This window comes from Aspergillus chevalieri, chromosome 6 (assembly GCF_016861735.1).
Source record: "Aspergillus chevalieri M1 DNA, chromosome 6, nearly complete sequence".
In the NCBI taxonomy this organism is placed as follows: Eukaryota; Fungi; Ascomycota; class Eurotiomycetes; order Eurotiales; family Aspergillaceae; genus Aspergillus; species Aspergillus chevalieri.
Window position 1 is genome coordinate 564140 of NC_057367.1, and position 23109 is coordinate 587248.

At 44.8% G+C, this 23109-nt stretch overlaps 7 protein-coding genes across 7 annotated transcripts; 5 read left to right on the forward strand and 2 right to left on the reverse strand.

The window, feature by feature from the left end:
* Window positions 1-3342: 3342 nt before the first annotated feature.
* ACHE_60188S (uncharacterized protein) lies at window positions 3343-3525 on the forward strand (the record flags this gene model as incomplete). The annotated part of the gene is made up of 1 exon (XM_043281335.1): window positions 3343-3525. The coding sequence occupies one exon, from the start codon at window positions 3343-3345 to the stop codon at window positions 3523-3525; it is 183 nt and encodes a 60-aa protein (XP_043138824.1).
* Window positions 3526-3642: 117 nt separating this feature from the next.
* ACHE_60189S (uncharacterized protein) lies at window positions 3643-6031 on the forward strand (the record flags this gene model as incomplete). The annotated part of the gene is made up of 4 exons (XM_043281336.1): window positions 3643-3786; window positions 3837-4264; window positions 4331-4689; window positions 4785-6031. 4 exons carry the CDS (start codon window positions 3643-3645, stop codon window positions 6029-6031), a joined length of 2178 nt encoding a protein of 725 aa, XP_043138825.1.
* A 2512-nt stretch (window positions 6032-8543) lies between these two features.
* On the forward strand, window positions 8544-9347 carry ACHE_60190S (uncharacterized protein; the record flags this gene model as incomplete). The annotated part of the gene is made up of 1 exon (XM_043281337.1): window positions 8544-9347. The coding sequence occupies one exon, from the start codon at window positions 8544-8546 to the stop codon at window positions 9345-9347; it is 804 nt and encodes a 267-aa protein (XP_043138826.1).
* Window positions 9348-11474: 2127 nt separating this feature from the next.
* ACHE_60191S (uncharacterized protein) lies at window positions 11475-12936 on the forward strand (the record flags this gene model as incomplete). Its single annotated transcript, XM_043281338.1, has 2 exons — window positions 11475-11753; window positions 11806-12936. 2 exons carry the CDS (start codon window positions 11475-11477, stop codon window positions 12934-12936), a joined length of 1410 nt encoding a protein of 469 aa, XP_043138827.1.
* Window positions 12937-14646: 1710 nt separating this feature from the next.
* Window positions 14647-15246, forward strand: ACHE_60192S (nucleotidyl transferase AbiEii/AbiGii toxin family protein; the record flags this gene model as incomplete). The annotated part of the gene is made up of 1 exon (XM_043281339.1): window positions 14647-15246. The coding sequence occupies one exon, from the start codon at window positions 14647-14649 to the stop codon at window positions 15244-15246; it is 600 nt and encodes a 199-aa protein (XP_043138828.1).
* A 442-nt stretch (window positions 15247-15688) lies between these two features.
* On the reverse strand, window positions 15689-16330 carry ACHE_60193A (uncharacterized protein; the record flags this gene model as incomplete). The annotated part of the gene is made up of 1 exon (XM_043281340.1): window positions 15689-16330. The coding sequence occupies one exon, from the start codon at window positions 16328-16330 to the stop codon at window positions 15689-15691; it is 642 nt and encodes a 213-aa protein (XP_043138829.1).
* A 3170-nt stretch (window positions 16331-19500) lies between these two features.
* ACHE_60194A (uncharacterized protein) lies at window positions 19501-20307 on the reverse strand (the record flags this gene model as incomplete). The annotated part of the gene is made up of 4 exons (XM_043281341.1): window positions 19501-19699; window positions 19762-19885; window positions 19939-20060; window positions 20111-20307. The coding sequence occupies 4 exons, from the start codon at window positions 20305-20307 to the stop codon at window positions 19501-19503; spliced, it is 642 nt and encodes a 213-aa protein (XP_043138830.1).
* Window positions 20308-23109: the final 2802 nt, after the last annotated feature.

The window sequence follows — 23109 nt, forward strand, 5'->3', positions numbered from 1 at the left end:
GGTTTGTGTTTTATGTTTGGGTTTGTTGAATGGTGTGGTTTTGTTGATGTGGTATTGCATGTGTACTGCAGAGTGGGAGTTGTTAGGGCTATATGCAGTCTGTATGTACGATGGACGGATGGATATTTTCGATTTAATATGCGGGCTGAACCCGGATAATTGTGAGTCTCCTGTGAATTTTTCCTTTTTTTCAGGGCCATTTTCGAGGAACAAAAAGTGTAGCTACTACTGCAGTAGTCCTAAGCTGCAAGAGAGGAGTTGCTCGGACAAATGGAAGTCTTCCGCATTTGACAACCATTGCGGTGGGCTGTGTTGTATACAAACAAGTACATAACTCGATAAAATAGTGAGGTCAGTTTATCTGCTTGTATGTACATAGAAGTCGATTCTTTAAGCATGCTTGTACATTATGGATTCTACATATATAAGGTCGAATGCAGGATCGTTAAGGATATATTTTTTTGCTCGGCCTCTGATATATCTGGGATATTCCCCAACTTTTATAAACTATTTTGTCTGGTCTTTATATCCGTTTGTATTCAAGTAGAATACCTGCTCTTCTTGCAGCTATACGGAGCGTTCTATATAAATTCTCTGAGCTATAAATATACCATGTCCCCTTCTACTCCCTTTAACAATGAAACGGTAAGCCAGCGGCCCAAAATGGCAGCTCGTGATGCTGTCTTAAGCTGCCCGCTAACCACCAGTATTGACACTGTGCATGTTAATTTGCACAGTCAACAACCCTTATTACCATGCCCATCATCTGTTGGCTGAGTTGTTTGAGTTGTTCCCTAGATTAGGGCATTTAAGATGATATTGACCTAAAAACGGCAATCTGACGAAACATCAAGCATACAGAAGAAAGGAAAAGAATCTAGATACAAGAAATGTAGTAATCTCTGCATTGCGGGACAAACAACGAATTTTATACATAAGCGCCTGAGGCAGTCAACCTCTGCGCAAGTCGTGAGTGTCTTCAATTCCAATCTTCTATGATCGGTTGAGAAATAATCTTTAAATTCAAATGGAGATTGTGAATTCATAGTCACTGCTCATTGTTGGACCCAGTACAGTAATATACAGTGAAAAAAAAAAAAAAAAACTCATGATGTGAAGGCTAGATTTAAACTACTATGTACAAACAGATAATCAAAATGATCTCATATACTATATTCCATGTTAACAGTTGCTAGAACAGGCAGCATATTGGCTATGCATGTCATAAAAGTTCGATTTCTCTGTCACAACCCGGCTTCTCTCGTATCGTACCTAGGGTTCTAGTTAGTTGTATTTCGAGACAGGACACTTACCCTAAGTGTCTTCCAATGTGCACGTATACTCCGATGACCATCCAAGTCTAATGTAAATCGATAAAGCGTCGATGGGTATGTCGCCCCTTCCAGGCTCCATAAGACAAGTAGGCAGAGGAGGGAAGAAACAGCAACCCCACCCTCCAAGCATAATAGCTATGTGGAGGCAGCGAGAACCCCTTGCAATTAGCAGCTATCCGACGGATTGAATCAGGCCGACAAAAAGTTTCAACATCCAAAAACACAGAAGACAGCAACCAGCGCAACCAATCAAGCACAAACAACATTCCTGAAAACTCAGATCCAGAAAGGCTTCCAAATCCCACACCTATCCAATGAGATATGACAAGACACTCCCACAGTTGTGGATCCTTCAGGTCAATGTGGCCTGGAGTCCCTCCCCTCATGAAGCTGCCTTCCAACTTGCTTTTGGACAATATTACCATGCTGTTCTGATCTAAGAGCCATGGATCTCCACTTTCCGCATACGTCGCCTCTCTAAACATCATCCTGCCTTCAATCTGTTCACACCAATAGAAGACTAAACACACAGACCACGCACCCTCACATATATCCGCAAACATCTACAGCTTAAAGCAGAGCTTGTGCCACATGGCCCTCCAACCCAACTGGGACTTGATAGCAGTCCAGGTGGGATTAGGAGACAAACAAGTGACACTAATGAATCTGTATAACGCTCCCCCAGGATCTGTGGACGCAAGAGAGGGGCTGAAGCACCTCCTAAACCAAACCCTCCCGACCAGACCCTGTTTGATTGCAGGGGATTTCAATCTTCATCACTCATCCTGGCAGACAAACGCCATCGACTCAGCAGAGGCAGAGCCTTTCCTGTTGATTATCTTACGGAGCCTGGAGGGGGCGATATATCCATCGATGCATCACCGGCCGGACCCGGAGGGGCATTGAACATACGATTACTTGGAAGACACTTAGGGTAAGTGTCCTGTCTCGAAATACAACTAACTAGAACCCTAGGTACGGTACGAGAGAAGCCAGTTTGTGACACTGCCATTCCTGTCCTCCAGATCTAGTGGAGAGTAGTGCAGCTAGGTCTGCAAATCTTGGTTCCTGCCTTGATCATTGGCTCACTTCCCTCATCTCAGGGGTCTGGTTGTTGTCGCGTTTGTTTACCCAGTTTGGTTGGGTATCAATACCTTTCCTTTGATGAGGGAGTCGAAAGGGCGGATACCATTAATGAAGAGCGGCCGGAAAAGCGAGACCTCATGTAAATTCATTTTTTTCTAGAAGATAAAGGAGCAGAGAATATGAACCAATTCACTGTATAAAAAAATAGAGGGAGACAGAATCAGGTTGAAACGGTGAGAGGGCGCAGCCGCAATTTCCGAAAGAAAAAAAAGGAGAGGTGGCGGAGCTCAAATGGCCAGGAATATGAGTAGTGCAGAATATGGGAGGGAGTTTGGCAAGAGAAAAAGATTTGGGAGGAGACGAAGTCAGAACAGTGAGGGAGGGCGCTTTTATATTGGAAGGCTAGGCGGGCAGCGTTCATAGTATGGCGTATCGGGAGGCTAAACTAGAAACGGTAAAACTAACCGGAACAGGGAATTCACAGGTCCTCGTTTTACATGACGCTGAAAATGACTATCTCTGAGGCCGTTTACGGCCGCATTTCCACCCGTAACGCCCAACGGCAAGCCGCCGCTTGAACGTCCCACCACGTGCTCTACACCATTATTCTGCACCCGCCAAGCAATTGTTTAGTCACCAGCCTGCGGTGATGCTCGCGCTCAACCTCAGCGAGCCTTCTCTATGTTCCAAATTGACGACCAATGCGACACCAAAAATGGCCTCATCTGCAGCCAGATATAGCCCCCCTCCAATTTCGATCGGCCTGGTCAGACAGCATACAAAATGCCACCTGCCCTCACTTTGTCCTTCTTTCTCTCCCATCTTCCCATCCTTCACTCAACAAGACGACTCTCCAATCCCTAGGTCGATCGTGACACGAATCACAACAGCCCCTTCTCCCTAATCTAATCTGGCTATCTTGATGGCACCCCCTCCCGTGCCCCCTGCTCGGCCTGGCGAGCACCAGTACTGGACCGATCCCATTCTCTGCGCGGAGACTCGAGCCAGATTGGAACATTTCCGCAACCTTGGATGGCTTCCTCCAAACTTCAAGCCCAAGACCTTGGAAGGTCTTGCTGTTATCGAACGATACTGGCGGAAGTAAGCTTCTTTGACTGAATATACCGGGTATGGTTCAGGATTAACATAAAACCAACAGATATTGCGTCCAATTAAATGAGGACTATGTGGAGTATCTACTTCAGAGGATCAAGCAATTTACATGAATTTCTTTGATTGGATGTACAAGACATCGCGGAAGAAACTTCTTCAGTCATATGATGAATACTGGCGACGTCTTTGCCAATACTTCGGCCTGTTCGCCCGGCGCCGCGTAAATGGCGAAGTCCATGAACAGATGCGACGAGTACGCTGGCCTTCTTGTCTGTGATAGTGCAGGACTAACATAGACAACAGTTTCTTGAACGTGTATTCCCTGCTGAGCGCAAGATCCCCAGGCGTACGAAGAAGAAGAACACACTGGACGTGGACGTCTTCTGCGTCACCTACCGCCATCACTGGGTCCATTCAAGATATTTCCGTCACGGGAGCATGTTCATTCAATTTGCAACAATCCAGCTCTGGTCCTCCGTCACCGGGACTCGACCAGGCGTGCTACTTCCGCAGAGAACGTCAGTGGATAAGTCGACCCTTGGCAAACGCAAGCGGGCCCAGACTTTCCAGAGCGACCTCCCCAAACATGTTTTATTGAATGATCTCCCAGACACAGTCTGCTACCGTGATATCGAGTTATTTTATCTTAAAGACCCAAATAGCAAACGTGACGTCCTTTGTGCCATAATTGAGTTTTGCAATCTCAAGGGGCGGCCAGAAGGCGCTGATGGGTAAGGACATCTTCTATCTGCATCCTGTGGACACCTATCTTTTCTAATACTAATGGTCCTTCTCAGAACCAAATTTTTTATGCATGGAGATTACCAGCTGGCATACTGCCCGATCAACCAAATTATCTCATATGCCTTCCGTGACGGGGCTTTTCTCAATACCGCGCTGACACCAGAACTAATATGGCGACTTCAAGTACCGAAACGTAGCCAGTCTCTTCCCCTACGCTGGAAGCCGGAAATGCTAAATACTCCTCTCCTTCGGCGTGTTGAGCGCACTCCATATGGCTATGAACTTCATAAATCTTTGCCAATGACTTATAACTCCAGCCGAGAAGCGCTCCAAGAGTTAGGTCGAGATGCAAGATTTGAAGATGATATTGGTCATTATAACTACCGGCGCTGGACTGCAAATGAAGTTAATCGTACGTCCCTCCTCATTGAGCGCTACCTGGCGGACAATACATCTGCCTTGAATGATGAAATCCTTCTCTCACTGTATCTAACTTGCCGTCTACAGGAACCTTTACCAGCCAGGAGCGGAAAAGGGTGCTCGGTCAGTCCGGTGATGCAGTCTTTGAAAAGCACTACCAATCAGAGTTTATCCAGCGTGATCTTCAGCATGTTGTCCTTCTCCGACCGTCTCAGGAAGGTCTCCTTCGGCTCGCCGGAAGCATGCTCAGGAAAAGGGATATTTTAGCTCCGTCAAATCTTACGGACGCGCAGCGACGCGCTATTTGCCGGAACCCGGAAATTTTAGAGCTCCGAAGAGAGAAGAGGGAGTTGATGGAGGAGATGCGATCTCAGGCTGGCACCGTCCAGAATGCGAAGGAGCCTTTTCCTCACCTCTTTCAAAGGCACGAAGCAGTAAAGAAAGAACTCTCTCAGCTAAGAAAGACCCTATCAAGCAATACCCGTGAAACAGTCAGAAAGGAATATTTTCACAATGCGCCCGTGCTGGAGGTCGATAAACAGATCAAGCAACTTCTCGGCCAGTCCGATGTTGAAGACAGTGATGATGACAGCTCTGGTGGTGAAAATTGGGAACTTCCCATCCCAGAGTACATCTTTCCTGAGCGGGCGCGCCTCGTGGAAAATTTCTACGGACCTGAAGCGGAGGACTTTGATGAGGATAAGCTGCTTGCACGACGTATCCAGGTTACCAAAGACATGGTTGCACTCATGCAACTCTGCGAGCCAAATCGGCGGGGCAACCGAATCAATTGGAATATAAACGATATTGAGGAAAGTGAGATGTCTGAAGAGCCATTGACTCCTGAAATGGAAACCCTGGATTGTCCAACAGATGTTTGCATCATCTGTTGCGGTTTATCCCGCCGTTCAGCATCCAATCCTCCTCCCCATAAATTCCCCTCCAGGCGAAAAGATTCTCTTCGTCGCCATCTCATCGATTCTCATCTCACCTGTGCACGCGACGGGATCAGCTGCACTTGGGCAGCTTGCCACAGTGTCCCTAAGTTCACCGAAGTCACTGAATTCTTGGCCCATGCGGCGACTGTGCACAAGTATGATGTCCAAATTAAACTGCAACATCTCCCAAAGAAATCTCGGATAGCCTGCAGCGATACTTTATCGATTGACAGCTCAGACGCTTCTCTCAAATCAGATGGTCACTCAAGCATTGAAACTCCCGCTTCATCCATTGACTTTGAGATGGGAAACATCGACCCGCGCTTGTTGGAATCCCATACAGCCGCCGTCACGAAACCTCTGCTGCGTCGGCAAAAGAGATTGGAATTCCAATGATAATGTTAGGGGGCGGGTTTTCTGTCGCACTGGTCTTACAATCAGCTTATAGTGGTCGTCGGAACTCGGTTTTGGGTCATTCTTTTTTGGTGTCTTTCTAAGTATTCTTATTCACATGTGTAGCCGGCGTTAGAGATGCGTACAAAATACATCTACTAGTTATACTTCGAGTCACAAGATCCACTGTCTACCAGAGTCATGCCTAATCTCACAATGTGCAAGGTTAAGCCAGCCTGCCGCAGTAGTCCCACTTTCTCTAGGTGCCTAATATCGGACCAATGAAATCCCATTTTACCATAGGAGGAGCGACTGCGGCGCTAATCCTTTGTCAGCTTCCACCGCTAACGTAATCGGACACCGAGCGAGCGGGGACACCGAGCGAGCGGCACGTCCGCCAACTTCTTCGTTTCATCAAATTCAACCACCAACATTTCCTCCAATATGCCATATTCAGCTGTTCAACAAGAAGGTAGAATATTGCTTGCTATTGATGCTTTAAATAAAAATCAAATTAGAAGCATTCGGGATGCTGCAAATGCATTTGATGTCAAATACTCTACCCTGAAGCACCGTGTGCGCGGTCGTGTTTCCAGAGTTGATTCCACCCCAAATGGCCGAAAACTCACAACCACAGAAGAATCTACCCTTGTGAACTGGGTATTAGCTGCTAATGGACGTGGTCTACCTCCTAGAATCAGCACTGTGTGTGAAATGGCCAATCTATTACTATCAAATCGGTTGAAATCAGCTCCTTCAATTGGCACAAAATGGGTGCAGCGCTTTATCAACCGTCATAAGGAGATCAAGTCAAAATACAGCCGCAGATATGATTATCAACGTGCTCTTTGTGAAGATCCAAAGATAATAATGGATTGGTTTCAGCTGGTTCAGAATACTATTGCAAAATATGGCATTGTTGAGCAGGATATCTATAACTTTGATGAGACTGGTGTCACAACCTGGCTTCTCTCGTATCGTACCTAGGGTTCTAGTTAGTTGTATTTCGAGACAGGTGTTACAGACCTTGTCGTATCAGCCTCACGTGATGATACAGGGTTAGGATGGAATCATTGGATAACAGTTGATGGTGGATATGCAGGAAGGAACAAGGATCAATTTGATATTTGGCAGGTCTATCACGTGATCACCAGCGTATCCAGGATACGCCAAGAACTTATCATGGCTATGAAGACAACATATCAACGACACGCTCGGAGCGTATCGAGGATCAGACCCGAGCATATCATGGATACGACCAGGAAGGATATATAAGGACACTCATTCATGTACTTAGTTTAGTTCTTCGCGATCAATACAAGTCATTCAGCATTGGTTACCTTCTAGTTTCTGACTCGTCCGCACTTAACCAACAACCCAGTATACTTACTCGGTTGGCCTTGTTTCTCTATTCGTTACCTTTACCGTCTTTACTTGTTGATTATCTTACGGAGCCTGGAGGGGGCGATATACCCATCAACACATACGACATACCGAACCGGACCCGGAGGGGCATTGAGCATATGATTACTTGGAAGACACTTAGGGTAAGTGTCCAGTCTCGAAATACAACTAACTAGAACCCTAGGTACGATACGAGAGAAGCCAGGTTGTGACACTGTGCAGATCAAAGCGTGGAAAAGAGCTGTTAGACGATTATCTACTCTGCAAGGGCTTGATGGTGAATCGTATTTCCTGACCGTAATTATTTTGGTTACGAAAAGTGTGGTTCCCATGTCTAATATGCCTCTTGTTGAGTGATATCCACAAGTGCCATGTCGTCCATAGCTTTCAATGTAAATTGTACAGACATTTTGAGATAAACTCTTCGTTCTTCTCAAGCTTGTCATTAGAGCCCTTCAAATGATGACCTGTATGACAAAAAGAAAAAAAACTATCAATACTGTGGAGTGTTATTTCCCAAAGAATATGTTATCCACCAGTGGTCAACGAGCCCCAAAAATCCAGTGCAGCCATAGAACAGCCTATGACATCCATCGAGTACGATACTTCCTCTAGCGTGATTATGAGGCGCAAACCCTGTGCATTGGGATATGGGCACTCTACATCGTAAGGGACGGTTTGATTGGAGACGAGGAACATGAGCCTGTTTTTTCGGAGCGTCATACTCCAGCTCTGACACGTGACTTCATTGCTGTGTTTGAAACGAGCGGGTAGCTCAGGAATCGGGAATCGGGAATCTGGGAGTCGATAATCCGGACTGCACGAGGCTATGTGGCAAAGAGTCTTATTTAATCAGAAGGATGTGATATTGAGACCTATAGACACCTTGATAATAGTATGAGTGCTTGATCTTCGACATGTATGAGCCTGTCGACCATATATATATGTATAGTGACCTCGCCACTTGGGCCGACTATTTATTCAACCGGCCTTTATTCAGCTTTCATCAGTGATTAACGTAATCCACCACCGAGCGGGCCACACCACCGAGCGGGCCACCTTTCAGTTTCTCCGATGCTCACTATCTTGTGATTAAATTCAAACCACCACCATGCCACCAAAATCGCGTGCAAAGATAAAAAACCAAGTTGAACAAGAAGGAAGGGTCCTACTTGCCATCTCATCCTTAAAAAAGAAAGAAATTACCAATATCCGTGAAGCTGCACGCCTATATGATGTACCTCGGACTACACTACAACGCCAATTGAATGGCAGTACAAATCGTGCTGAAAAACGAGCCAATGGCCTTAAATTAACAAAAGAAGAAGAGGAATCACTTGTTCAATGGATACTATCTATGGACCAATGTGGAGCAGCTCCCCGACCGTCTCATGTTCAAGATATGGCCAATATACTTCTTTCCAATCGTGGTTCATCCAACATCCAACCAATTGGCCAGAACTGGGTGTATAAATTCATCAAACGTCATGACCAATTGAAGACCAAGTTCTCAAGAAGATACAATTATCAGTGTGCTAAATGCGAGGATCCAAAGCTCATCAAGGAGTGGTTTGACCGTGTACAACTCATCATAATGCAGTATGGGATTGCATATGAAGACATCTACAATTTTGATGAAACTGGTTTTGCTATGGGCCTTATTGCTACTGCCAAAGTAGTAACCAGATCTGAAACTGTTGGCCGTCCTACACTATTGCAGCCTGGGAATCGTGAATGGGTTACTGCAATTGAGTGTGTTAATGCTATGGGATGGGCTCTGCCTCCTGTTACAGAACTCGCTGTATCAGCCTCACGTGATGATACAGAGTTAAGACAGGCTCATTGGATAACAGCTCATGGAGAATATGCAAGAAGGAACAGGGATCAAATTGATATTCGGCGTGTTGGCACCTGATGATCACGTGTTTCACGTGATATGCAAGGAGTATACTAATATACAAGACGGATGTTATACCATCAGCCTGGTATAGGTATACAAGTATACTATGAAAACATCATACCAGGAGAAGGAAGGATATATAAGAACACTCATTCATGTACTTAGCTTAGTTCTTCGCGATCAATACAAGTCAATCAGCATTGGTTACCTTCTAGTTTCTGACTCGTCCGCACTTAACCAACAACCCAGTATACGTACTCGGTTGGCCTTGTTTCTCCATTCGATTACCTTTACCGTTTCTACTTGTTGATTATCTTACGGAGCCTGGAGGGGGCGATATACCCATCAACGCATACGACATACCGGACCGGACCCGGAGGGGCATTAAGCATACGATTACTTGGGAAACACTTAGGGTAAGTGTCCAGTCTCGAAATACAACTAACTAGAACCCTAGGTACGACACGAGAGAAGCCAGGTTGTGACACCTCCATGCATTGTATTCAAGGGCAAATCTCATATCCAGGCCTGGTATGAGGGTGATGCTCTGCCACATAATTGGAGGATTGAACTCAGTGAGAATGGATGGACAACAGATCAAATTGGTCTTTCCTGGCTTCAGAATATCTTCATCCCAGCTACAAATGGCTGCATGACTGGAAAATACTGCCTTCTGATTCTTGATGGCCATGGAAGCCATTTGACGCCCAAATTTGATCAGATATGCAATCAGAATAATATTGTGCCAATTTGCATGCCTGCACATTCATCTCATCTTTTACAACCTCTTGATGTTGGCTGTTTTGCAGTTTTGAAGCGCACATATGGCCGCTTGGTGGAAGAAAAGATGCGGCTTAGGATCAATCATATGGACAAGCTTGACTTTCTTTCAGCGTACCCACAGGCCCGTAAGGAGGCTTTTAAGATGGATAATATCAAGAATGGCTTCATGGCAACTGGCCTGGTTCCATACAGTCCAGAGAGGGTGCTGGCACAGCTTAATATATATCCGAAGACCCTGACACCTCCTGGAAGTCAATCCTCCAATTCCAATCCAAAAACACCTCACAATCTCAAGCAACTGGAGAAGCAAGAATCCACTGTCAAAAAGCTATTGAGACAGCACAGCAATAGCCCCCCAACTCCTGCAAAGGCTGCTATGGATCAAGTTTTCCGCAGTTGTCAAATGGCCATGAATAATGTTGCAATTCTGGCAAAGGAAAACCATGATTTGAGGGCTGCGAATGAGAAACAGCAGCAGAAAAGAAAGCGCTCTCATAGACAGATAGCCTATACAGGGGGTCTTTCTATTCAGGAAGCCCAGGGTATCATACAAAGTGAGAACGATGCCCAAGAAGCCTCTACTACCATACCTGGCGGACCTGCTTCAGCAACAAACCAACCACCTGTACGGGCACCACCACGGTGCAGTGATTGTCGTATTATTGGGCATAGAAGACTGCAATGTCCGAATCGCAATAGAGCTTAGTTTTTATAATAAATGCATTTTCTTGTTGTGTTATTGACTTCAGCATTTCGACCACCGTCGGGAGGTGGCCCGCTCGGTGGTGTGGCCCACTCGGTGGTGGATTACGTTAAGTTAGTACCCAGCGGGTCAAGTGCCTCACCGCCCTCGCTTTCTGCCCGGTAGTTATAGATCGGAAAAAGTTGCCCAGTAAGACTGCGCCCGTGGACCGAATGTCAAACCCAGCAGGAGGAAATTTATCGCTCTGTTTGCAACCATCTTGGATCGACAGGGGATACAGCACGTCGGGCTTTTCCACCCCTCGTTGCGCTGGAGTATGAGGACAAAATGTCAAAGGGAGACCGATAAGCAGCGAACGGGACCTTGAGGGCTATGAGCGATCTGCTGTTGAGAATCATGTACGGAACATAATCGCAGAGCTTTGCAAGATACCTACCGCTCGAGATGAATTCCGTTTGGGTGATGGAGTCCAGTTCGACAGCCATGCCAATAGCCTTGATTTACAGACAAACCAACCATCAAGATCCGGGTCTTCCAGGCCTGATCAGTATTGCATACACCGCATTGACGACGGTACTAGCACACTTCTTACCACAGTCGAGTACAAGCCTCCCCACAAGCTACCTGTTGAGAGCCTTCGCGGAGGTCTTAAATCCATGGACTTCTGGGAACAGGTGGTCAAGGCTCACAGTGTCCCCAATACCGAGGACGAGAAAGCTGAAAGGGTCGTTGGATCGGTGATCGCCCAAGAGTACCATGTGATGATACAGGAAGGACTCGAATATTCATATGTGACTAATGGACTTGCATTAATTCTTCTGCGAGTCCCCTATGAAGACCCAGGCACCCTGTATTACCATCTGTGTGAACCGAACGAGGAAGTGAACTCAGAAGATGAACAGAGTTTTCTGCAGCCAGCAACGGCTATTGCTCGGGTATTGTGTCCTCTGTCTGATGAGTTTTCGCTCACGTCCTCGTAGCCAACAGTGGCGAAACGAAGCAGACGCGCAGCTCCCAATCTGGAAGTCGAGCTTTGGTAGCTTTGATGGCACTTGGTCTCCAGTCTCCGAATTTGAATCGCCACAATGTACCCCGAATTCAAAGCGTACTTATCCTAGCCCCAAGTCCACCACATCTGAGTTTCTGCCGCCGTCGTCATCCTCAGCGGAATCCCCTACCGCTGATGGACGCCGAGCGCCAACCCGGTCTCGGCCTGGCTGCTCACCTTCTACCACAACATACCATGATGAATCTTCAGATCCTGATTCGGATTTTGAAGCTCCAGGCCAAAAAGGTCAGAAACGCGGCCTCAGCGAGATCAGTTCATCGCCGGTCCAACGGACGGTACGCCGGGCGGGTGCGCGACATTTTTCACAGTCAGACGGTCAACATGGGCGGCATGACGCAGACTTCTGTACACAGCGCTGTCTACTGGGCTTGCAGCAGGGTGGTCAGCTCGACGATGACTGCCCGAATGTAATGCTCCATAAACAGGGCGGAGACGGTAGGCGGCACGCCATTAATTCCACAACTTTCTTGCAGGGCGTGAAGAAACAGCTGGATAGAAACATCGATCGCAACTGTACGCCAATGGGAGGCTGTGGAGCATCAGGAGCGCCATTCAAAGTCACCTATGCTAAATATGGGTACACTGTTGTTGGAAAAGGCACGACCTCCTGCCGGTGGCCGGAGCTCTTGCGCGAAGCCGAGGTATATCGTGTCCTGCAGCAGGCTCAGGCTTCTGCAGTTCCTGTGTTCCTAGGAGCAATTGACCTAGAGAAGACCTACTTCCTCCATGGGGCTGGGGCAATTCGGCATATGCTACTTATGGGGTGGGGCGGGAAGCCTATCAGCAGTACCGAGAATGTGCCTTCTTGTCCAGAATTCAATGAGGAAGAGTTGAATCGTGAAATCTCGAGATCTGTAAAGAAGATCCGCTCTCTCGGAGTTTTGCATGAGGACCTTCGACCGGATAATATTCTATGGAACGCTGAGCTGCGACGGGCGCTGATTATTGATTTTCATTGGGCTAAATTGGATCGTCGACCGAAGAGAAAGCGGATGCCTTCGTGCGGGGCAGAGACGCGGCCGCTAAAACGACTTCATACCATTTGCTAATAAGAATTGTACATTACCGGAGCATTCATTTGAGAATATTTGTTCCTGGAGTTTCTTCACGTGGGATCCATTATTTTCCTTTTTACGACGACTGGCGCTTTGGAACACAAGTTGATAGAGGCCGTAACCTAATTTAGTGAATTATTATCAAAGAATCCTAAAGTCCACTCTGGGGTCGAATAGACTACATTAGTTGTAGCCAGACTGTTACCTATCATCTAAATTTGAACCTGCATGTCCTCAAGCAGCAGCGGAACGTGCTGGGAATAGGAGCGTTGGCATGGGCGGACAAAGTAAAACCGGGCACGAACGAGGCGAATATGCGAATGAGCAGAGAAGGATTAACATCCACTGATTTGCCGATGAAGTGGACCGATGTAATGAAGTCGATTGGTTTGGTGTTTCTATACACATATTCCGCAGGATCTATGCACTGACCTCAGAGTCATTCCCCTTGCGTTGATTGTCGTGATGACATTTTATCCAAGCTCTGCACAGTGATTGCAGCACAGTTAGCCTCATCGCAGCCACAGCGCTTAGGACAGTCTATTGATTTGCTGAACCACTGCGCCAGGAACACGGCGTAGTTCGTGATCGTCCGGAACCATTCGGAAGGTGGAGACACTAATGCCAAATCTTCTTTAAATATAGCAGGATGTCAACCAATCCAGACAAGGATAAGCCTGACACTTCCAACTTTACAAGGACAGCATGAATGGATGTAAGACGATATACTATACTTTGGCGCTAAAATTCACTGCGGCACAGTCATTCTACAGACGCTATGTCCAATCGGACTCAGGCCGTGTCTAATGGAAGGCCTATGCTATCAGGCTAGGCCCGGCTTAAATCGACTTGCGCTGCTGTTTCAGGCGCTAAGTAGAAATGAATTGGCCTAACTCCTAATTCCTTTCCTAATAGCAAATGAGAATGTTAGTTCTTGCCGCCAGCTGATATGAGGCACTAAGCCTAGCACATTCTTATGGCTGGTGGGCCGCGCCTCGGGAGACAGGTTGGCTACTAATGTTTCTAGGAGATATCACAGTTTCCGAAACTTAGATACTTCATAGGCCAGTTTGCTTTAGACATTACTGGCTATTCCTGACTATGAGCTGGCAATTCATCTGGTCCAAATACCTGATTGTCAGGTAACTGCTAAAACAATTAAAAATGGAATTGATGGCGCTTTGCCTAGATAAGAAACATATCATTGGTAACCTTGTTGCTTGTTAGGCGCCCAGTAAATGGGAAGGTGCCCTATCACATTGTTTGAATAACCACTACAGTGAGTCTTGTACCGCTCGCTCCTTCCACAATCCTTCGCACTTGCCAGGTGACTATGGCAATGACGCTCTTCCCTTGTTTCAATTGCCGCTGGATATTTCAGAACATCTTGAGCAGATACAAATGATGCAAACGGACAACAATATCTATAAGTATGGGATCTGATCCATTCTTGACTGTTGAAAGTAAACCGACAACCTAAGAACCTTTCACACCCACGAACAATCCAGTGCCTTGTTTGACGCTTTGAACAATTGCGGTAAGCCTGAATCTGTATTATGAAGCTCTACTCCAATATGTGACCTCATCTCATAGTGACTTACATAAGGTTTTCAACGTGATGCCTCTTCTCCCTCCCGAGCAATTAAGGTCCTAGCCTCAACGCTGGCGCAAAGACTGGATACATTGCAGATTGACTATGCAATTATGGGTGGTGCTGCTGTCTGCCTTTTGACCCATGACCCAAATCGAAGGACAGAAGATGTGGATTTAGTGATCCATGTGGATCAGCGCCAGATTACAGCGGACCGGCTAACCACCCAGCTTCTCACATCATTCCCATCTGATTTCGGTCCGGTTAACCAATTTGGCCACATCATTCCGGCTTACAGACTCCGCTTGCCGGGAGGCAAGGAGCAACTGGTGGAACTTGAGGTGTTTGATTACCAAAGCTGGCCACAGCGGCCTCAGTACAATCTCCAGACTGCTAGCCGAAGGACATTGACTATCAATGGATATCCAGTCAAGACATTCAGTCCTGAATGGATTCTGCGTGAGAAAATTTTGTCACAGTATCAGCGGCAGGGCCCAAAAGCACAGACTGATATTCGTGATGTGGAACGCTTGATCATTTTCGCTGTACCTGGCACGCCGGAACTTGACTTCAGTCATACTGAAGAGTTGAAAGCTGCATTGGCAGATCTTCTGAAAAATTGGCCAGGAATGCAACAGGCCCTAAAGCAAAAGATCAATTGCCCAGCAATCTTCAATAACTGGTACGCCCCATTGTCGTCCTTGTCAGAATGAAGTACTAATTGGGGCTTATGTAGATGTTATGGAGGCGACTTGTGGCATGGCTTTTGAGATACGTGCTTGTTCCATGTGACTCATTGTTTAAACTACCATGTCTGAAAGACTCACACTGTTGCTAGCTCTGTTGCTTCCGCTTGACTTTCTACTGTTTTTGATCCTTGATTCTACTCATTGTTCTTTCCGTCTGCGTTCATTATTCATATATTAGTTTAAGAAACAAGATGAGAAGTTTTTCTTTTTCCTTTCTTGCTAAGGGAATAGAAGGCCTCAATCTTTATGCCCACTGCCAGATTGTTTGTACACACTACGGACCCTACCAACATACATTGCATAAGTTACAAATCACGCACTGTAGAATTATTTAACGCTCTATTCTTCTCATTTAAATATCTGGGTCTTACAACTCATCGCCGACCTCCTCAAGCAGTAGAAAATATCAGGAGATAGGATTTCCTCTCATGTCCACTGGCATTTCTTTTCCAGAACCAAGACGTTTTGAAACCCGGAGGTCCCATCCACCATACTGGGCCTCGTGTATCCGACCAAAGTGCGTGCTATACCATTCTACTGCCCGCTCATCCGCACAGTTATCAAGAATATCATTGTTGACTTCGAGATAGCCCCGCATCATTGATATCCAGGCGTTTAGTAGCAACTGCCAAGACGAATATCCAACCTCCTCGATGTCATGAATAACTCCTTTAACAAAGCTCTCAACCAATGCCGCTTCAAGCGGATAGAATAAGTTGCCATACACTTCATATTGCTTTGGTTGAGCCCTCTGGCTTGACAGGTTTGAAGGCATGCCGAGATTGTCCTGTGGTAAATGCGCGAAGGAGTTGGGGATTAAAAAGATTTGGTCCCCGCTGAACGGAAGGTGAGGCGGGAATTGGAATGACGTGCAATAACGGTCTAGGCGTTCATAGCCTTTGTTAATCTCATCAAGGACGGCTTGCGGATCTGGGAGAGACTCCATAATTTCAGGGGCGGCCCGGCGATTAGGAGGGGCTTGAGTGAATCCTGAGTCTTTGAGCTTCTGAATCGCTGTCTGATGATGTTCGTCTCGGACAACAAACATGTGATCCTGCGATGATAGTGAGAACAAGACCAAACAATAAGAGAGGAAATACTTACGCCTGCCCCAGTTGGGACACCCAAATGATACATTGCAAGCTGTCCCCACGATATGACCGGTAGAGGCTTGAGTATTTGACTGAATTCTGAAGATACGCTGTCAGGTGCGACCTGTCGGGGATTCCTGAACATCTCCGCTGCAAATCTTTCTTTTGAATATTATTTTGTGTACTCTTAGTATCTTTGCCTGCGATATAGATGTCGAAATTCGATATAGGTGAGAAGATGTGAGTAGGGTGAAAAGACGCAAGGAAAAACTGTTGTGGTTGCAGATGAGTCAAGGTCGTTTTGGATTCGCGCGAGTAAAAGTGCTTATGTAATTGGCTTGAGCTTGCATGAGCCGCGTACACATTGTACAAAAGATCATGCTACCTTGAAAACTGCGATGGATGACACTGTAATCTGCCAAGACCATTATTCAGCAGGAACATGACACGCAACTGATTTAGATACAGTACCCCATTACCCAGAATTTCCTAAGAGGTGGCCTAGCGGTATTGTAGGCTCAACGTGATCCATATGAGATAGTATCTCTATTGTTGAGGCTGGTGGGTCAGCGTATGGCAATACGCCTAAAAAGGCTAGATGGAGATGATAGTAACGAGCGTTATATTGAGGTCTGTCTATCTAATGAAGAAAAAAGAAAAAAGAGCGAACCCGGTGGTTGCAGATGACGAGGCCTCGTTTTTTGGGTCGCGTGTCACGTTCCTGCTGATTAATGGCCTTGGCGGTCATGTGACTAAAATACAGACGGAAACGGCCTGTGTAAAGTTTCAGTCCGCGTCACTAATTTCAACTACCTTACATGACTTCCCTATCCATCGAAACGTCTATGGATTTAATAAAAACCAATGTACATGCGATTGGAATATAGATTCTAATCAATTGATTCAGAGGTGCTATATTTGGTACCTGTATGAGACAGCCAATAGCTACCTGAAGTTGTTTGCCGGCAAAAATATATATATTTGTTGCGGAATAAATTAGGGTCACAAATCTCACATATAGATTGTTCTTCAGCACTTGTCACGGCGCTCTACTAGGATAATGGAACGTCCAACTCATGGGTTCTACCTAGGTAGCTATCGACGAGAATAATCAACATGAGGAAGGAAGAAAGGAGGTAACGCCATATTTATCAACAAAGCAATAAAGCAAACAACCACACCTCACGTGATAATCAACCAACGTGACCAGGCCGTCACATTACCCCCCGGCTTCAATAGGCATTGTCCTCAATGTCATGGTCAACCCACAGGTAAGAAAACATGAGAAGGCAACAATACATGAGACACTTGAAAAAGAAAAACACATGAACATGTCCAAACATCTCCAAAAATCAATCATCGAGATCATTAAGGTCATCAAGACGGTTTGCCTCTAACCTTGCAATCATCTGCTGGTTCCATATTTTATTGGATTCCTTGTGTGCCTTCATGGAACAATCCTTCACCCAATGATCAGAGGAGCCACATCTCACACAGGATCCTTGTTGTCGTCGTCTGTTCCTTTCATCTAGGGAGGTGGACGCTGCTGACAGGGAGTTGATATTGATGACGCTGAGGTCCATAGGATCAGACTTGGTGTGAGAGCCAGATTGGTGTGATTGAGAGTGGGAAACATTGGTGGAATTTGAGCTGAAAGAATGACTTCCCAATTGTTGAACCACACGAAGGAAATCAGTGTATGATTTTGGAAGATTCAACTGCTGGTTGAGACGTCCTCGGAGAGTAGGATTGAGGCCTTTCCTGAACGCTGAAATCTTGGTGACATCAGGCCAATCTTTGCCCTTTGCCTCATAAAGAATCCTCTCAAACTTGGCGATGTAGGCTGCCACAGATTCACCACTATCCTGCTTTAGGACTAGTAGATAATCTTCAGCTTCTTGAACCTTGTTGGGGTTGTCATAAACCAGAGATAGTTGATCAAGGATGGTGTTGTAATCCCAGGTGTTGGTGTCTTCTGCATAAGATAACTGGGGAAGAACTAGAGCTTGGACTTTGCTTTCCAGATTCAGATAGACATAGTAGAACTGAGCCACTGCATCACCAATAGCTGGAGCATCAATCCTAAGCTTAGCCTTCATCGAAGCAAGCCAGGTATCAAACTTCAAAGATTGGCCATTGAATTTCTCGGGATCAGGGAGGCATGGCTTTGGTCGTTGAAGTGGTTTGGGTTCATTTTTGACGGATTCGATTTCATTCTGGAGGGCGCGGATCGTAGAAGAAAATTCGTTTCGGAGTTCTTGAAAGGGGTCCATGATCTTTAAGAAAGGGATCGTGAGCTTGAATCTTGAAAAACTTAAGTCTTGAGAACTTGAAGGGGTGCCAGCATAGTCGCAACCACTGGACTTCTTGAAAGTTGAACTTGAATATGCCAACAACAGAAGTTTCAGTCCTGAGCTCTAGAAACTTAACTGAAGCAGCGCTTGACTTGACTTGAGGATGAACTTGAGGATGGAAACTTGAATGGAGACACTGTTATAGCCTGGCCAGCTCCCGAACTGCGGCACCAGCGAATCCCTTGAAGGGAGAAGCCTTTGGTATTTCTCTCCCTAAGGTATAAAAGGAGGATGTTGATTATTATGTCACGGCGCTCTACTAGGATAATGGAACGTCCAACTCATGGGTTCTACCTAGGTAGCTATCGACGAGAATAATCAACATGAGGAAGGAAGAAAGGAGGTAACGCCATATTTATCAACAAAGCAATAAAGCAAACAACCACACCTCACGTGATAATCAACCAACGTGACCAGGCCGTCACAGCACTTGCTGGCTACTGATAAAAAGATACAATGGAAAAATAAAAGGCAGTGAGATGATGAAGGCTCAACATTACTATATAAACAGTTTCTGGATGCTTGTTGAGTACTTGCTAATCAGTTTGCTGCTGTTCCTGAATTTGAATCCGCTGCCTCATAAGTGTAACGGGCTAGGCCCGAAAGGCACCTCGAACCATAAATGGTTCTCGATTGAAGCTATTCACAAGAGCGTGCCGAAGTCAGGTGATCGTAGATCACCTGATCACGAGTATATAAATCCACCGCCAGCGTGTCTTTCTTTCTTTCTTTCTTTCCTTTCCCCAACGAGTTCTTTTGTACATATCTATATATTAGATAGCAAGGCTTCGGCCCATTACAATAAGTTCCAGCTCTAATTGCTCATTTTGAAGCTGTTTCAAGCGAACTTCTTCTTCTTTCCTTTTGACTTCTGCCTCCAGGTCTCGTAATTCTAATTCTTGACGGCGTTGTTCAATTGTCAGTATGTTTGTTGAAGCCACTCGGCGAAGATTCCGTGATGAGGTTGTAGATCTAAGTAGTTATCAACTAGTCAGTAACTGCTCAAGAAGCACTTGACATGAAAGTATACTTACTCATTATCAGCAACCTGAGAAGAAGAACCTCTTGAATTTTCATGTGAGATTTCAAAATTTTGACTGCTTGCTTGCCTCTCTGATTCAGCTGTTGAAGATAATCGCTGACGTTTATGGCCTCTTCCTATATTAAATTAAGTACTTGTCAATTACTTAAGAAGTACTTATATAACTTACTTTCCCGACTCATGTGTCGCAGATAGTTTGCCTCCATTGTAGAAGCTCGATATGAATGATGAATATTGAACTGCTGAAAATTATGATATTGAAGAATATCATCTTTGTCAAGTTTTGCAGAACTAAGATAGTTAGTGTTGTATCAAGCAGTTGATGAGTAGTTGGTAAGTACTTCCGAGCTGCTTCAGCCAAAGTCAAATATTTCCCTGAAGCATATGATTTTTGGTGTGATTGCTCAACAGCATTTGTATGGTTTCGTAGAATATTAAAATAATGTGGCTGAATTTTTGAGCATGATTCATTTAGACCTGCCTTAATAACTGCACTCTTTTTTTTGTATGGCCCAGGTCTGGACTGCTGGCGATTCATATTCTATTCGATAGTTAGCAAGTACTTATTGAGTGGTTTATTACCACTTCAATACTAACGTATCAGTAGTTTAATCAACTCATCATACTCAGCCTCTGACTGGCAATCTAGGAGACTCATCATGCGACTCCAAAGGCCTGATCCTTTATTTTTAGTCCCAATTGCCTTTAAAATTGAGCGTTGAAAATGAACACGACAGAATATGATAATATGCTGTAACTGCCATGTAGGATCTTGGTGTTGAGGATCAATTTCAGAAAGATATTGCCCAAGCCCTGATTACTTAGTAACTGCATCAAAAGTACTTCAGGAGTGCTTACCTGTGTACTGTTTTGTGTCCATATCAACAATAATACCATGAATCCCAGATCCATGAATTGGATCAAATAGAACTGGTCGTCCAGAAACCTTCTCAATAAGATGGAATGCTCGCTTGAAAAGTAAATAGTAACCTTCAGTAGAATCCTCACTGGTAAAGACTCGAAGTAAAGTTATGACTAGTTGCCAAGTGGTTAGCAAGTAGCTCTCAAGCAGTTATGCAGATACTAACTTTTGCATTGATCTGGCATGAATGTTGCAAAAAGAACCTCATTCATCTCTTTGGATCGAATTCGCTTGAAAGACATATCAATTTCAAATGAAGATAAAGTTGATAATAAGTCAATCTGATCCTTGAAGGCACAAAATACCATTGTACCTTGAGAATCATGATATTTCTCTTGAATGTATTCCTAGGCACTTCATTAGCATTCTAATAGTCATTCAATGAGGCAATGGATGATTAGAACCACTTACATTGATTAGCGAATCCCGGTTCTGTAGGAATAGCAACCCATTAATATCCTGTCCATTAGGGTATGAAAGAAGTCGTTGTTTCTGGATAATTGTTGCAATTCGGTCTTTATTACAGAAGCTAGAGTGGATCTCTGCTAATGTAGAAGCACCATACTGCTGACAAAATGCCTCTAGTTGTGGACTTCGAAGAAATTGTGCTAACACTAGTTAGTATGTATTATTCAATCACTTGAGAACCAACCACTTACCTGTGGTCAAACTCGGGTCTTGTATTTGTTGGATAATCCTTTTAACCCCTTGTAAAATTCGTTCTGGTGCCTTGCTTGGTGGTGGAGGTGGATGCTGGTGAATTCCATGGGATGTAAAGAGGATATATGGACATTCATTGATATCAACTGGCACTAAAGCAGTAAAAATAACACCACAGGAAGTATGCTGTAGTCTGCCTGGCCCCTGAAGGTGATCTCGATCTTTAACCAGTTAATAGGTGATTGACAATCACTTAAAAAACACTTACCGCAATACTTTCGTCGGGATGCTAATGATTCAAAAACACCACATTCTTCAGTTGGTGGCATAATATCATGATTAAAAAGGTCCTCAAGGAACTGTAGATCAATTGATGTATGGCCTTGAATAGATCCTCGATGATGTTTTGTTAAAAACTCATTGGATCCATTACTACAGCCAATATATGGTGGAAATTCACCATGGACATTCTATGACTAGTTAGAAATCACTTGGAGCATTGTAAAAAGATTTAACCAACCATTTGGGTATGCCGCTTAAAAACTGGCTTGCAAGTTGGAAGCTGGTCAATGCATGCATAACCCTTATTGAAAAATTCATTTTTTGACCGATAATAGCTAGAAGTACTTAGTAATTGCTTCAAAGCTGTTTAGGAGATGTTTAAATACCTGTATGCATTTCGTTTTCCAATATTTGCCTCCAGGATTTGGATATTCCTCTGAGTATTTCGAATCACATCCCAACAATCCTCATCAACAAATGTATGATGATAGGATTGAAGAAATGGATTCAAAAATTCACATGCGTAGATACCAGAGCATTTCCAAGTCCATCTTTTAACTAAACAGTTGAAAAATGGGCATTTGACTGGTCTCCTTGGTCCATGTTGTTGACGCCGTGAGTATTGAATCTGTAACTGATTAGCAAGCACTTTAAAAGCAATTAGAAAGTACTCAACAGTACCTCATGAACAAGCTGCTCCATTTCATTCTGTGATCGCCCTCTAGATGCAACAACATATGAATATCCATGAATATGACTTGTCGGATACTCTGGTAAGTCATCAATATATTCAATTTTTGATGTCTGGAGAGAATGGCTTTTTGAATTTGTGAGTTGTACAGGAATGCCCTATTTCCGCATTGAGCCGTTAGCAATCAGTTAACAAATACTCAATTAAAATAAATACCTCGACATTGGGATCAGTCTCTGGACTTGATGAAGTAAAATCTTCTAAATTGAAGATTTCAGGCTGAGGATCCATAGTAATGAGAAGATCAACGTATACTTTGAAATCACATACAACTGTAACATAAGAAGAAAATTGAAATTGAAATTCAGAGTAATGGGTATTGTATTTGAATAAATCGCGTGTCACGTCCTCGCTGATTAATGGTCTTGGCGGTCATAAGTGTCACGCGTCCACGTTTTTGAGGTGGCGTGATCTGTGGACACGCGAACCCGGAAATTCAGGAGTTCTCCCATCTGACTAATCCGTTTATAGCCGAATAGAAGGCAATGAAGCTAGGCGAGTGCTGAACCTCATAAGGTATAGCGGTAATCTAATCCAACATCTATGGTCTGTTTGTGGCTATGTGCAGATGCCAAGTAGTTCAATATTGGAAGAGGACAGCTAATGATTAGTGGCCATACTATGCTAGTAGATTGTAAGGATTTCAAAGGATTCAAAATTGCGCGGCACTGCGCGATGTTGGGTGATGACTCACTGTGATAGGCTACGCCTAAAGCGGTACTCGG